General features: G+C 45.9%; 1 protein-coding gene and 1 pseudogene across 1 annotated transcript in view; both read left to right on the top strand.

The window, feature by feature from the left end:
- The window catches only part of LOC144827946 (vomeronasal type-2 receptor 26-like), a 41,867-nt gene extending 37,096 nt beyond the window's left edge, over positions 1-4,771 (top strand). Inside the window, exon 3 of the mRNA XM_078686110.1 lies at positions 3,452-4,771. Within this exon, the coding sequence (XP_078542236.1) occupies positions 3,452-4,353 (902 nt within the window). The 3' untranslated portion in view covers positions 4,354-4,771. The remainder of the gene's footprint in view (positions 1-3,451) is intronic.
- Positions 4,772-11,215: 6,444 nt separating this feature from the next.
- The window catches only part of LOC144827945 (uncharacterized), a 60,613-nt pseudogene continuing 55,080 nt past the window's right edge, over positions 11,216-16,748 (top strand).

Raw genomic sequence — 16,748 nt, 5'->3', positions numbered from 1 at the left:
GCTCAGCCAATGGAGAACTAGAATTCGTCTGCTGGAATGTGAAAAATAGTTAGCTCAGCTTATTTAGGGTATAAAAAAGAGTTCAGGGAACAGATAGTTGGCTTACGCTCGAGAAATCTGGAGGACGTGTTATGCTGATGGACTACACACGTAAGGAAAGGAGTTTTTTATTAATTACTTTATTTCTAGGTGATGAGGGTAGAGACAGAGAGATAGTTAGGATTTTGGAAATGCTTAATTTTACTTATTCCTGCTAATGAATAATAATTCTTGATTTATGCTCTTTTATTAATTCTGAATAAACCTCTCTATATGACATTTTATAATGCTTGCTTAATAAAATTCCAAAATCTGAGTTTTTCTAGATGTGTTTAAATAAACTTTCTAAAATGACAAGCTGGTCTTGATTATTGTAGATAGTCTTAAACAACATATTTAGATCTTATCGCCTCATGATTCAGTCGCTCTATTGTTGATATGGGCCTAGTGTTGTAGTGTAAGTTTTGTGGTAATAGATAGTATCATTTGTGCAATATTTTGCTGAGAGCGCTGGATCAATATCAATACCTTAAAAAACAGTGGTTATCAGTGGTTACACATTATTGCGCAATTAAAGACTACAGAAACAAAGGGGCATATTACCAAGCTATAGCGATAATTATCGCTAGGCTTGGTTAGCGGGCATTAAAATATCGCCGCACTCCGACGATTTTTACCGCTGAGATACCTTGATATTATCAAGGTTTATCTCAAAAGCGGTAAAAATCGTGGGAAATGCATGAATATTGCTGTAAAATCAGCGATATTCATGCATTATCGTGACAATGCTCTTAGCCATGTTATCCACCTTCCATTGGATAACATGGCTAAGAACTGCTCTGGGCAGGCGTTAGCTTTTGGAGATAATCGCGCTTAGCGCGATTATTTCCAAAAGTTGGTAATAGGGGATAGCGATGTTAGCGACTGTTTCCAGTCGCTAACATCTTGGCACGCCCACTTTGCATGTCATTAGCGATAATCATCGCTGACATGCAGAGTGGGCCCCTAAATGCCCGCTATCGCCTATTAGCTGTCGCTAACTGGTGTTAGCGACAGCTAGGTAATAGGGCGATAAAATTATCGCCGCTGTAGCTGGAAAAATTCCCGCTAAAGCGGCGATAAAGCCCTTGGTAATATGCCCCAAAGTTTTTCCGGTGTTTATGGAACGTTTTGTTTTTATTATTCCTTGCTTTCTACACTGATATCGCATGTTATATAGACAGTGTAAGTATAGTGTATATGAGGTCCAAACGGAATTTTGCAAATGAAACTGATTGTAGTACACCTTACAATACTTCTTCAGTGGTGACTCTTTGGTCATGTGTGCTCGCTCTTTCCTTCCCATGTAAACTTCTGTGAACAGGCCCTCTCAACATTGGCAATTGAGATGAGCAACGCCAAAACAACCACAACAAAATGTGTTAACTCCGGCCACTGAGATAGCTTTTAATGCCAATACTGGTTCACTTGAAGATTGCCATCCTCAGGGCAGGTTCTGCAGCTTTTGCTCTGATCTGGGCGCTTATGCCCTTAGAGTTATTGAAGCGGTCAAAAATGAAGCAGCACTTTTGAAACTACTGAGGAAATCCCTCTTAACGGAAGGGATCTTACAGTGTAAATTTAAAGTTCCTGAATTGCTCTTTATCCTTGCTTTGCTTACCAAGTGGCAGGCACTCCAACATAGAACATGTTACAGTGCCATAGTCACTAAAGGTGTCGCCCAGCCTACTCTCAAGGAGATGTTTCACATCTACACCAATTATGCTGAACACTTGGCAGACAAGGGTGTTTTCAGACTCTATTTGTTTATTATGTCCGCTATAGCAGTTATGTGTTCCTGTAAAAATCTAAAAATGCACTAGAGAGTAATTTTTATCACATCACTATCAATATGTGACCAAAGATCCTCACATTGTTTGCCTTTGGCATCCTCACTCTGCAAAAATTCTGTAAACTATTGCCACATGAATAAAATACCATTCATAGCCCCTTGGACTGAGAACCACCAGCTTAGGGACACAGTTGGGATGACTCTTACTTTGAAGCCACACAAAGCAAAACATGATAAATATTTGCGTTTTGGTTTTCTGTGCATAAGAAAACAGTGCACCAGAATGGACTAAAAAGTCAATAGCATTCCTTATTAACTCTGAAGATTGTAAGGATGATTTCAGCGTACCATCTACCAAGTGGCAAGGATCTCTCACAGGGAAGCACTTCAGCTCAGGTATCAACAGTGACAGGTCATCACACAACTTTTTCATATACGTAGCTGAATCACTGCAAATACAAACAATATCATTCCAATCTGGGTTGAACTTGGAAAGAACCTTTTTTGCAGAGCATTACAAGTGACACTGCATTCCATGTTTTCCAAAAGCCTGGTTTCATGTTTTAACCACTATCCCAGATGTTTAGTGATAGCGCTCTTTTCACATATACTTGTCACTTTACCTTGCATTGAACATTTAGAGCCTGAGGTGTTGGCAATTCACCTACTATCAATACCGACTCACTAGAAACTGAGGGCTGAAGTGCAAAGGGTTTTTACCCATTCTCTATGGGTAAATGTGGTGACACATTAGGAAAGATTCTTATGAAACCAGACATTTTACCTATCAGTGACAGAATCAAATATGATTTTGATATTTCCCGATTCTCTACAGTTTATAAAATAATTAAACAAGACCTAAAACATGCTTCTAAACTCTGCATCTTTAGACGAAAGACCACAGAACTGAAAAAAACAAAAGGAAGAAGAAGCAATATTTTAGTGGCATCTATAAACAACACAACTCAAGCAGAATAATGTTAGCCCAGACTTTCTTACTGCTAGCTTGTATAACAAAATTACATTCTATTGGCCCCTTCAGAAAGGAAAAAAAACTTGTTCACTCCATTTTTCCTTTCTTTGAATGGCATTTAGTTTCTGGTTGTGCAGGTATATTTTCAATTGTTTATATGTTTTACTGGCAATTTCCCCTTCAGTGGGGTTGTATCAGTTATTATAGGTTTAAACCTAAAAAAGAACAGCCTAATCATAAATCATCTGACCTTTGCCTCATGGTTGTTAACTCCTTATTGGCGATATATCTGACTAGAATTGGAATAGAATTAGAATGCTCAAGGTTTGTATATCATCTATGAATACATTACTGTTTAAATAAAAAGAAACAGAGAGGGCCAATGGATTTATGTCACTCAGTATCTGAATTTAGGTCCCAAAAGCCATGAGGAATCACAAAAGCATAATATTATGTAAATACATCACAACAAGAACAACCCCTTCAATATAATTATTCATTAAATATCAATATGTCATTAACAATGTTGTAAACATACTGCTACATTTAGCATTGATGGAAAGTTTATGGCTTCTATTTTTAACTATATAATATCTGCTTCATTTTAGATGTGGAAAACTGCCAGAAGTGCCCTGAGGACAGATGGCCCAATGACAGGAGGGACGGCTGCATCCACAAAACCATTGCTTTCCTCTCATACAGTGATGTCCTTGGTGAGACTTTGGTCTTCTCAGCTCTATCTTTCTCTATAGCCACAGCTGCAGTGCTGGGAATCTTTATTAGACACCGAGACACACCAATAGTGAAGGCTAATAACCGGGATCTCAGCTACACACTCCTCGCTGCCCTAATGCTGGCCTTTCTCTGCTCCCTCTTATTTATAGGACGCCCCGGGACATGGACCTGTCTGATCCAGCAAGCTGCATTTGGGATTATTTTTACTATTGCTGTGTCTTGTATTTTAGCAAAAACCATCACTGTTGTCATAGCCTTTAATGCCACCAGGCCTGGGAACAGATTAAGCAGATGGCTGGGATCCCGGGTGTCTGGCTCTATTGTCCTCTTGTCCACACTGGGAGAAGTGACAATCTGTCTGTCTTGGCTGCTCACCTCTCCACCTCACCCTGGCATTGACACACAGTCTGAGACTGGGAAGATAATCGTGCAGTGTGACCAGGGCTCTGTCACTGCCTTCTACAGTGTGATTGGTTACATGGCACTCTTGGCCTTTGCTAGCTTTGTGGTGGCTTTTCTCGCCAGGAACCTCCCTGACCGATTCAACGAGGCCAAGCTCATCACATTCAGCATGCTGGTGTTCTGCAGCGTCTGGGTCTCCTTCATTCCTGCCTACCTCAGCACTAAAGGCCGCAACATGGTGGCCGTGGAGATCTTTGCCATCTTGGCTTCTAGCGCTGGACTGCTGGGCTGTATCTTCATTCCTAAATGTTATACCATTCTTAGGATGGATGGAAATAGCATAGAATGTTTAGTTCTGAAAGGCAATTTGTAGTCACTGAAGAAACAGTGTCGAGTGGCGCTGCTAGCCACACTAGAATGAAAAGATATATATGAACACCTAATACTTATCTTTAAAACTTTTACAACGAATATGCATTTAGTATTTTTGCCTTTACAACGAAATAACATTTGTTGTAAAGGCATGCTTTCCTATGGTGTACTAGTTGTAATTTCCTGTGTGTTAAGGCATACAGGGGTCAGCTGTCATTGTAATACGTGTAATGATATGTACACAGATGCTCTGCGATATATCTAGTTCTGCAAATCTCACTGTGCACATACTGCTGAGTCGTCCTCATCATAACTGCTCAAGAGCAAAGCAGGAGCCTATGAACCCAGATGGCTTCTGTGGTATAGTTCTCCGCATTACCTGCAATCTTTGATTTCTTTTTGTGAAGGTTTGGGACATTTTTCTGGCAGTTCAGTAAAACCACGTTCAATCCTCTGCTGAGCGATCTTTCCTGGGGTATTTTCAGGTGTCAAGTATACTTGCAGTTTCTAAGATGTGGGACTGGTGAAAGAGTTGTCTTTAAGTTCCTTGTCTGTTACAGTTCTTTTTTTTTAAACTTTATTATGCAAAAGAGTCATACACAGCAAGCAGCCACAACCCGGAGGCCGGCAGCGGGGACAGTCACAGGATCACTTTAGTCATTGAGTATACACAGCCAGTAGCCTACAACCCAAGGGTCCGGCGGCGCCTGAAACAACGTCCTATGTACACAGTTATACATATGTAAAGTGTCTATAGTGTAGTGAGTGCTGTTTCCCAGGGATGGCCGTGTAACCTGTACTCCACTGCACACTTCTCCATGGCAGCCAGTCACTCCGCACGAAAACTTATATCCTGTAAATTCAGTACTAACGCAACCCTCAACAACCCCAACCTCTGTACCAGAGCCCCCCCCGCTCTGCTATAACTAATGGTCCTAACTGTGTGCTGCTGTACGCTCCCATTTGCCTAGGAATGGTGGTATTGTGATGGGGAGTTAATCTTGTGCGTATATACCTGTTCCACTAGGTGAATGGGTCACCACTCATATGAGGATTCAAGTTCCGTCTGCTGTGCTGCGACCCCGCTCGACACAAGCAGTTAAGGGTCACTGCACCACCTCTCGCCAGTACCCCCCTCATTCAGTCATAGCGCAACCGGGCGCTCCGTCATCAGAGGGCTCGTCGGTGGAACGTTCCTGCCCCTCAGGGACCTCCACGCGCACTGCACTCACCATATCTTTTGTCCTAATATAGTCGCGGTACAGGCTCCAGAAATTCTTTGGGCGGCTCGTGGGAGGGAGTAGTTCACTGTAGCATTCGGACTGCGTACAGCAATAACTCATGTCCCGCTCCCACCTCTGTATGGTCGGAAGTGGGCCCCTCATCCAGCACATAGCTACAACTCGCCTGGCCATTAGCATGCCCATATCAGCCAACGGCCGCAGCGCGACCGAAAGGCCCAGAGAGTGGCCCAGGAGCGCCAGGGCGGGGTCTGGTGTTAGCTCAGTTTCTAGGATCTTGCTCATTTCGGCAAAGATCCCGGTCCAGAATCTCTGGATACCCAGACACTGCCACGATAGATGTATAAAGTCCGCGAATGGAGCGTGGCATCGTTCGCATTCAGCGGATTGACGGAGGCCATATCAATGCAGCCTCTCCGGAGTCTAATACACTCGCTGGAGGAATATAAAGTGGACCAGTCTATGCCTGCCGTTCAACGACAGTTTCCTGGTGTTCCTGCAGCAGTATATCCACATTCCATCATCTATCATAATTTGTAGGTCACGCTGCCAGGCCGTCCTAGCTTTCGAGTGTTGTTGGTCGTCATGTTCTCCGTTCATCCGGTATAGGTTTGTGACTAATTTGTAGGGGGAGGGATGTTTAATAACATGGGTAAGTTCCGGAACTTCCGGTGGTTTGGCTAGCTCCGGGCCCAAGAGGCCCAGTAGTGCACTTCGGATCCTATGATACTGGAAGTGAAGAAGAAGAGGGGTCTCTACAGGGGTCTGCGCCATCTGCTCCTATGTTTTCATGGCACCGTTCAGAAATAAGTCTCCCGCCGTAATAATACCCAGTCTACGCATAGCCTGGGTCACTCCCTTTTCCGTTAGAGGGGGCAGCCATAATGTCCATTCTATGGGCATTAGGGGGGAGTACAATAAAGTGCTGTGGTGCTTTTGTCGCAACGCGTTCCAGGCATGGTTGGTGGACGTAATAGAATCCTGTATACCAGTCCTACGGTCCGTCGGGCAAAATACTGTGGATGGGAGCGGAAGAGGGTCCACAAAAAGCCGCTCTAGTCAAACATGCGGAATGGATTCTTTGCTGTGAATCCACGTGTGCATGTGCGCCGCCTGAGCTACTCTGTAGTACCGTTCCATATTTGGTGCATTTAGTCCCCCTAATTCGTAAGGTAGCATGAGAGTAGACCACTTCACTCTCGGCTGTTTACCCCCCCCAAGCGAGTTTAATTAGCAGCTGCGTCAGGTTTTTGAAAAAAGTCTTTGAAATCGGGATATTATTAATGAGAAATAAAAATCTGGGTAAGACGACCATCTTCATGATCGCTATGCGTCCCATTAAGGACAGCGGCAAGCTAATCCACTTCTCTACGTCGTCTTCCAATTTACTGTAGGCCACACCATAGTTGTCGCGTATGAGAAGTTCCGTGGTCCATTGCAATGGCTACTCCATATCAAAGGCAGGGTCAGCGGGAAGGCCACCGATTTCGACCAATTTACTCGAAGGCAGGAAAGTGCTCCAAACCGCACCACCTCCCGGAGTACAGAAGTGAGATTCGCTTCCGGGTCACGTACATAGAGCAAGGTATCATCCGCGTAAGTGCATATGACCATCTTGTACGTAGGAAAGTTCACCCCTTCATGACCATGGTACTCCCTGAGTGCACATTCCAGTGGCTCAGCTACCAGTGCGTATAGTAATGGCGAGAGTGGGCAGCCCTGCCTTGTGCCTCTGCCTATTGCAAAGGAGTCCGAGACCCGATCACCTACCCGGACCCTAGCAGTGGGGTTATAATATAAGGCACCCACCATTTGTAAGAAAGGTTCGCCCATTCCCATTCGCCTAAAGACACGGAGCATGAAGGGCCACTCCACGGAATCGAATGCTTTTTCCATGTCTAGGAAGACAGCCATGGCTTTGGTGTCCTGTCTGACATGCTGCATAGTACCCAATATGGTCCTAATGTTATAAGTGAGGTTCCTGGAGGGGATAAATCCAGCCTGCTCCAGGGCAACCAGCTCCGAGGCCAATAATGCCAAGTGTGTTGCCAAGACCTTTGCATAGAGCTTGGCGTCGACATTTAGGAGAGAAAGCGACCTATAAGAGCCACTAATGTGCGCAGGTTTGCCCGGTTTCAGAATAGTCACTATAATAGCCTCTCTCATGGAGCGTGGCATGCTGCCCTCCACGCAGATATCATCAAATAGAGTGGCAAGCTGAGGGATCAGTACATCCTTAAATGCCTTATAAAAGCCCACTGTGAGCCCATCCGCCCCTGGTGCACCGTCAGAGCGCATACTCGCAAGTGCATCCACTATCTCATCCTTGTGTATCGGTTGCATCAAGAATTCCCGGTCGGAATTCGATAGGAAAGGCAACTGTATATGACCCAGGTAGTCGTCTATGACCTCCTCATTGTGCGCATCGCGACAGGTGTAAAGTCCCGAGTAAAAAGTTCTGAACTCCTCTACGATCTCTGTTTCCTCAGTAAGGAGAAGTCCATCAGACGTCTCCAATTCAGATATCACCTGAGGGCGTCTCGTGTTACGCATTATCTTGGCCAAGAGGGAGCCCGGGCGCTCTCCTTCACCGTACGACTGAGCCTTAGTGTATTTACACATGTGCTGAACCTCTCTGTCAGCTTCCACGTTATATTCAGCTATGAGAGTTTTGATGTCCTCTGATACATCAGCGCCTGGGCCCTCAATCTGTATTTTCTCTAACTCAGCTAGCCGCGTCTCCAAGTGTAGTAGCCTTTGGCGTATAGCCTTAAGTACACTGGAGTGCTTCGCCATCGCGATGCCTCGAATGTAGACCTTGAATGCCTCCCACACAGTTTGGAAGCTGTCTACCGAGCCTACGTTGGTTTCGAAGAAATTCTCTATCTCTTCCGCAAGTTCATCCTTAACCCCTCCCATGCTCATGACGGAGCCGCTCCGTCATGAGCATCGGCTGAGCTGTGCTCATGACAGAGCGGTTCCGTCATGGCCCGCTGGGCGCGCCTGAGCGGCGCGAATTCCATTGAGCGGGCGGGGCCATGACGGAACCGCTCCGTTATGAGCACAGCTCAACCGCGGCGAAGGGGTTAAAGAGCTCATCCAAAAGAGAGTACGGAGGGAAACACCACGTAAAAGGAGGGATCCTCCTCGCTGGCGTCTCAAGAACCAAAAGAAGCGGCGAGTGGTCCGAAAGCGTACGTGACAGCACAGCACAGGATTTTATGAGTCTCATAAGCGAGGATGACGCCAACCAATAGTCAATTCTGGTATGTATGTCGTGGTATGCCGAATAATGAGTGTAACCCCCTTTATTAGTGTGCCTACTTCTCCACACATTCACTAGGTCTAGCGTAATGAGTTCCGAGTGAATCTTTGATGCAGCTGCAGTAGGCTTACGAGGAGGGCCTGAAGACCTATCTAGCCCAGGGTCCAGCACCAAGTTTAAGTCCCCCCCCATAACAATTGAGCAGAGGAGTATGCATGACAATGCTGAGCAAGTATACCATAGAAATCCGGGGAATCGTAATTAGGGCCGTAAACATTAACTACAATCAGGTCGTGACCCTTTCCCACACATCTAGAAATAAGAAATCGGCCTTCCGGATCAGCTCTCAGCAGGGACAACGTCAGTTTTGACTTTGGATTTACCCAGGTTAAGACCCCTATAGAATGTGTTGTGAATCCAGGAGCAGTATAGTGGCCTACCAGTCCCCTGCTGAGAAACATTCCGCTCGTAAGCGGGAGGTGCGTTTCCTGGAGTAGTGCGAGGTCTACATTGTGGCGCTGCAAATAGTTTAGGACTTTCCTGAGTTTTCGATGATCATTCAGCCCTCTTACATTCCACGTCAACGCTCTGAGCGTGACAGCCTCCCCATCAGCATTTACATTGTGCAACCCAGCCATCGTAGAATCGGAAAAGTGCGGTGTAAGGCAGTAACCATCACAAATGACAATTCAGATAGGACGAGCATGCAGAGCATACCAAAAAACATCCAAACACTCCCCAAACCCTCCACCCCCCTCCCACAGCAGACCCCACCAACATGGCCATGCAGATACCCTTCCAGCCCTCCCCACTCCCTTCCCACACCCCTCACCGCAACAACTTGAACTTCAAAAGTGCTTTGCGCTCGGGGACCAAGGTCGCCCAACAGCCCGTTGCTTCTAATGGTCTCAAAGTTCAATGTCAGGCTTCCACCCTTCCTTCCGCCATGCACTACCATAAGTGGAAACAGAGCTGCATGATAGTATCTCGGTTCCTAGAATAAAGTTTGCAACTTCCCCCTCACCCCCGCATATCCCCCCCCCCCGCACAGCCCCACATATCTCAGATTGGCTTGTTCCACCTTAGGTCACAGCAGAAGGACAGCAATCCTAGATAAATATCCACAATGCCACATTCTCTTCCAGTTCTCTCCACTATTTTTCTGGCAGGGTCTTCCCCCTGGCGAGTGAATCCGGAACCTAGTCACATCCTCACAAGCAATTGACACTCCAGATCTCCTCGTACCAGGCCTTCCACAGTGCTAATAACTCAGTCATTCCTGGTCGTCGAGATGGCTGCTGTCTTCGTCGGCCGGCTTTTCAGCGTTCTCGGATCTCTGTTCCCTCGACCACCGCTTCATGGCCTGCAGTAATTCTTTAGGGTCCGTGAATGTATGCCAGTGACCCTGCCTGTTGACACGTAGTTTAGCAGGGTACAGCATCGCATAGTCCAGACCCATCTCTCTGAGTCGCTTCTTGTGTGGGATGAAGTGTTTGCGCGCTTCCTGTACTTTCGCGGTAAAGTCCAGGTATATCGAAATGGCCGACCCCTCGTACTGCAGGGAAGATTTTGACCTAGCGAGTCTGAGGGCCGTATCCCTGTCCCGGTAGTTCAGCAACTTGGCAATAATCGGGCGGGGCGGTGCTCCCTGCTTCGGGCGGGGGCCCAAAGACCTATGTGCCCGCTACACCACAAACATTGATGAGAATACTCCATCACCCAATAGTGTAGTGAGTAGCTTCTCCACGAAGAGTTCCATCGTACCAGTGTTTGTGGATTCCAGCAGTCCCGTTATACGGAGGTTACTGCAGCGCAAGCGCGCCTCCAAATCCTCCGTCTTGTCTTGGAGAGAACGCATCAAGTGGTATATTTTCCTGTGTGCCGTATCCAGTTCAGTCTGCGCCTCTTCCACTTCAGTTATTCTCCTCTCGGCCATGTCGTGTTTCTCAGCGTGCTTATCTAGACGCTCGGCCATACGGTCCATCCTATAGGACATAGCATCTATCTTGGCGCCCAGCGCAGATATGATAGTTTGCAAGCCTTGTTCCATGGAGCGCATAATACTCTTGATGTCGGAGTCAGGTGTCTGTTCCTCTACAGGTTGCGTAGTCTCCCTATGCTCCGGTGGGGGGCTTTGCAGTTGCAAACTTCTCTGCGCAAATGGTAGCCTGCTTTCTGTTTTATCTCCCTTTCCCATTGCTAAGGCCAGGCAGCCGCAATGCTGCATTTAGCGACGCGGAGGGTTACCCCAGGGGGCCTGGTGCTATGTCAAGGCTCTTCGCCGACCTGGGGCGCGAGGTCGAAAGTATCGCCGACTGATTGTGTAGCTCCTCTCCCGCCTGTCCTTGTACCTCGGTATGGCCGCGTATTACGGCCCGCTCAGCGCCTCTGTGACACTGCCATGTAAGAATCGTGCGGCATCGGTAGGAAACAGCCGCCCCGCGTCCCTGTCGCGCTACGCCTCTAGCCTCCCTTGGGAAAAACGCAGTCCTTCCTTGGCGACTCGCAGGGGCTACTACTCCACGTGTAGATGATTGCCTGGAGGGGACCTTCTCATAGCCGTGTCCGGGGACAAGGGTCAAAGCCAGACCGACGGAGCCACCACTGCACTCCAAAGTCTCGTCTATTGAAGGCCCTCATAGCCAGTAGCCCGTATACTCCCCTGCAGGCTCCCAGGTCGCCTTGGTACCAGGTAATACTAGAATACTAGGTCTGAGGGGGGAGGGGGATAGACCCCGCACTCCCAGGGTGTTCTACTGTCTGGTCACACAGAGCGGGTGAAGTAGGCCTTGTCCCCCAAGTCTTCCAGGCCTCAGTGTCCCAGCCTCAGTAGGTCATCTCAACACCACGTGGCTAGCGGTGCACCCGTCCCTCCCGCGCCGAGTCTCGCACGTATCAGTTGCGGAGGTAATCCTCCTAGTAATGTGGGGGTATCCCTTCTCACCTCCCGGGGCCCGTGTCCAGGCGCGCCCCACCAGACCACCGATTCTCCTTACAGGCGCCCGGGCATGGGCTCTCACTGCTGCTGCACGCCGGGGCACGTCCGGCGGCGTGGCGCTCACTGGGGGCCGCGGCCTCGCGGCCCAGTCTCTCGCAGCCCCACGCACGGTCACAGCTGGGCTCCGGGGCTTCAAATCAGCGCAAACCTGGGGTCGCCAGGAGCTCCGCGCCTCCCACTTCACCGATACCCCTCACCAGTGCACGGGCTGGCGCTCGCACTTCTGCCGCACACAGGGGCACGTCTGGCGGTGCGACGCTCACTGTGGACCGTGGCTACGTAGCCCAGTCCCCCGCAGCACCGCACTGCATCACAGCTGAGCTCCGGACGGCAAGGCACCGCAATTTTTAGGTTGCCAAGGGCACCGCGCCTGGCCACTTCTGCGGGGGGGGTCAGGGGCGAAAAAACAGTGCTCTGTTGCAAGATTTTGTAGAATATTTGGTAGTTCACGGCGGAGCTCTGGGATTAAGCAGCCATTTTAGCTGCCGGCAAGCTCCGCCCCCCCCGTCTGTTACAGTTCTTCTTCAATGCATTGTCCCTCTTAAAGGTATTGCTGCTGCAATATGTTGGCTTTGCTGGCTTTCATTCAGTCTGCAAAGAATATTATTGACTGATTCATTTATTAACATGCTTTTTTGGTATTCTGCTTGACTTCACTGCTTCCTTCTTTGGTGATATATACCTGCTTGTGATTTTTATTGGAACAACATTATTGCTAATACTTTTAATTTATTATTTTTACTAGCTCAAGCAATATTTCCCAACATTAATGTGTTTTTTTATATAAATTATGGCCAAAATCAGTAACATTCCATTCAAATAAAAGAAAACAAGTAGCCTAAACACCTCCTTTGAAATCCAAACTTATTGAATCACAAGAAGTATGGCAGCACTGCAATCTTGAGCAAATACAAGCAATTCAATAACAATACTGATATGATATGTTGTGATATTACACAGATTCTATGAGATATTACTACTCTCTCTATGAAAGAGGCTGATAATAAGATAAAAATCAGAGATAATGCAGCAGCAATCAGCAAAATTACTCCTCTTCTAAGTCAAATAAAACCTTTAATTGAAAATGTATACATTTAGGGGCTCATTATGATGTCAGGCAGACTTGGTCCTGGGACTACACGACACCCATTCGGTGCCGCATTAGGATATGACCAAAAACTGTTTGGTTGCTTTCCTATATTTCACTATGGAAGCATAAAACCGTCTGTAATGCATGCTCCCATAGTGAAATGAGAGATGCTGCTCATTCCTGTACCCGTGGTAGGCACAAGGTGCAGGGTTCAACAGGGGGGCACTATAGGTTCCCCCTCAACATCCAACAGGAGGCTGTGCACCAAAGTTGGACCTGCAAGGACCCCCAAACACGCGTTACATGTTATCCATGTTGGACTCACTGGCATTGGAACCAGGTCGGAAATTGTGAACATAATCTCAAGGGCAGAAAGATCCGTCCTTGAGATTACTTGCTGGCTACCCACTAGTGGATGGGCTCTCTGAGCCCTTCAGAAGCCTGCCGGAATGACAGGCTGGTGTCCTTTCTGACATAATAAGGTTGTGGGAAAGGAAACCTAGGGGCCCATTACAATGTGGCCCCTGAGGTCAGAGCCTTTACGGGCCGTATTGTAATCGCTCCTTAAGATACAAAAGGCGTGATTTAGAGTAGATCGCAAATTAATTTTTATCATTTTAGTCTGACCTTCATGAGAGTCCGATAAGTTGTTATTAACAAATTCCTCCTATAGTGTACATTGCCTCAAATTACTACAGCAGATAGACTTATGTTAGGAAACCCTATTTACCTGCTGGAAATCTCTTTAGAAATTAAGGGCCAGATGTCTGTAACGGCCGAATTCGGCCGTGACCGACCGGTATTTAGGATTTGGCATGTAGGGGGCATGTCATTTACAGAATCGGTAAATTTACCGATTCGGTAAATATACAGAATCGGTAAAATACCGAATCGGTAAAATACCGATTCTGTAAATGAGATGTAGGTGGCACTGCAAAGAGTGCCACAGGCCCTTAAGAATCGGTATTTTACCACCCAATCCTATTGGGTGGTAAAATACCGAATACAGGTGTGCATGCACATCTGTGCATGCACACCTGTGCCATGTGACACACAGACATGCCCTTAGGGCATGTATGTGTGCCACATGTTACACATGCCTGTATTTGGGGTGCTAGAGGGTGTCAAAGTGACACCCCCTGCACCCTTGCAGGATTCGGTATTTACCGATTCGGTAAATACCGAATCGGTATTGCCCATTGATTCCTATGGGCCTTGAAGCCCATAGGAATCAATGGGCAAAACTGATTCGGTATTTACCGAATCGGTAAATACCGAATGTTACCGATTCGGTAAATGAAAATTTAAATGTACCTACATCTCCCACCTTCTTATTTACCGATTCATAAATACCGAATTGGTAAAATTCGGTATTTATGAATCGGTAAATTAGAATTACCTACATCTGGCCCTAAATCCCTAAACTCAAGAAAAACACCTGGTCCAGGTGGTATTTCTGCTGATTTCCATAAAGCATTTGAGAAACAACTATCGTCCATTCTTTCTTGATTTCATGATTTTTAACTAGTATTTACTATTAAGGGGTTCTTTTAAATAAGTGATTATTGAAATAAGTGATTAATGCTGTTTTTCCCAAATAAATCATACTTCAATTTCTAATTATCAACTAGTATTGCTCATACTAGCAAGACTATAACATTTATGATAATTCATTAGCTAACAGGTTAGTCACAATATTCGCCTCCCTAATTCATTCTGAACAAACTAGTTTATGAAAGGAAAGCTTTCCGCACATACCACACAACTTATGTCATGTTCTATCCTTTATTTAAATTCCTGATGGCCTATTAGCTCCAGATGCTCAACAAGCATTCAACAAGGTGAAATTACAATTTGTATTTGCTGTGTTGGATTTTTTTTCATTTTGGTCCTAATTGTTTTTAAAATGGTCAAGGCAGTATATAATAGCCAATCAGCTAAAATATATCTTACTGGTCTTTCTTCTTCATGTATTACTTTGCATAAAGTTACTAGACCTTAATGTCTTCTTTTCCCACTTTTATTTCTCATTGCGATACAACCTTTATTATGTTTTATCGGAAATAGTACAGACAATACAGGTATTTTAATACAGGATATTGCTCTCGAAGTCTGTGGATTATATTTGTTTTATGTTAGTAAGTCTTCTACCTTGATTCCATTTATTTTAAATATTTTCAAACAATATGCTTCTGTCTTTTGATACGCAATAATTATTACTAAAACTCAATTAATCCCTTACAATGTTTTATGAACTCCTGACATGCAAGAGTGGAAGAATAATATATGGAACCCGCTTAAACTCAAGATCTTGGTATTGTGTTTTCCACCTCTATTAATCAAGCAGTCCCTCACTGCATTGAATTGGTGAAGTAAGATTGAAGCTGTTAAAATGATTAGTGTGAGTAATTAAGTTGTTGGTTGACCGAGGTGTGAGTCCTGGTCAAGCATCAGCCATACTCCTTTGCAGGGTGAACCACAAAAGGCCACATCATTTATCTGTGCTTACCCTGGATAGCTTGGCACAATACGCAGTCAGGCTTAACTTAGTAGCAAAGTGTAAAGTACATATGAAGCACACAAACAGTTAAAATGTGTGGATACAAAACAAGAAAAACACTAAACCAATGTATACAATAGAGTACATTTGAATACATGATTTAACACTAAAATGACATACATGCAATCACTAGAACAGGAATTATGATTTTTTTTTATACTTTAAGGTTCAGTTTGGGAAAATGGCCACATGGGTTCCTTCTGCACCACAACCAAGGGTCCAGGAGTAGATGGAGACCTCTTGAGGGTTCAGGACCCACTCAGGCTGGGTCCAGGTGCGGGCTCAAGATGGTGGGAGGCTAGCGATCTAGCCCTTGGGGTCACTTCTGGTAGTACTGGGTGCATGTGTAGATGCAGGGCTCAACAGCATATCTGGCCTCTGAGGGTTTAATGCAGGCTTCAGGCAGGAAAGCAGTCCTTACAGGTTCTTCAGCATAGTGCACAGCAGGTCGCAACAGGAGGCAGTCCTCTGAGAGCCATTCTGCAGGTCCAGTAGTGAGCTGAAGAGTAGGCCTGAGAGCCCTAATTTTTTACCCTGGTGCCCTGCTCTTAGAAGTTTGGAGAAGTTTCCAGAAAGGTTCATTGACATTCCAGGGGTATCCTGCCTCCTAGCTCGCTGCACAGACAATAGAGGGTCATTAAGCCTATTATGTTGTGGCAGAAAACCACCTATTCAGGTGCAAGGAAGGCTGTGTTCAGCTCCACAACCCATCCTGCCTGTGGGAAGGCCACTTAGGCTATGCTAATCCTACTACTGTGTGACAGTCTGGGATTAATTCACAAAGACTCAACTGTCAGTTTCACCAATTCATGTGAACTAAGGCTGGCTGAGGGCATAGAAGGCTAAGGGCAGGAAAATGTGAACTTTTTAAAAGTTGCATTTTCAAACTTGTAATGATATATTTGACTTTACATTAAAGAGGGTTATTAGTACAAGTTCATAGGTACCAAACATGATTTAACCACCTCTTTTTGTTTAGGAATTGCAGCTTAATAAATGTAATAAGGAATCTCCAATGTTATCCTATGAGATAGGCAGGCATCACAGTACTGAAAACATGATATAGGAGTTTTTTCAATATTAGGACATGTAAAACATAAATGTGCATTTCCTACCTTTTAATTACACAGCATCCTGCCCTAGGAGACACTGTCTACAGGCTGCAATGACAAACTGGGCACATGTATTAAAGTGCTGCTTAGGTGGGTGGCACAAGCAGTACTGGAGAGCCACTAGTAGCAT

The sequence above is a fragment of the Lissotriton helveticus genome, chromosome 4_1, assembly GCF_964261635.1.
Source record: "Lissotriton helveticus chromosome 4_1, aLisHel1.1, whole genome shotgun sequence".
Classification (NCBI taxonomy): Eukaryota; Metazoa; Chordata; class Amphibia; order Caudata; family Salamandridae; genus Lissotriton; species Lissotriton helveticus.
The sequence above is the reverse complement of the archived record's forward strand: the minus strand, read 5'-3'. Positions and strand labels throughout refer to the sequence as shown.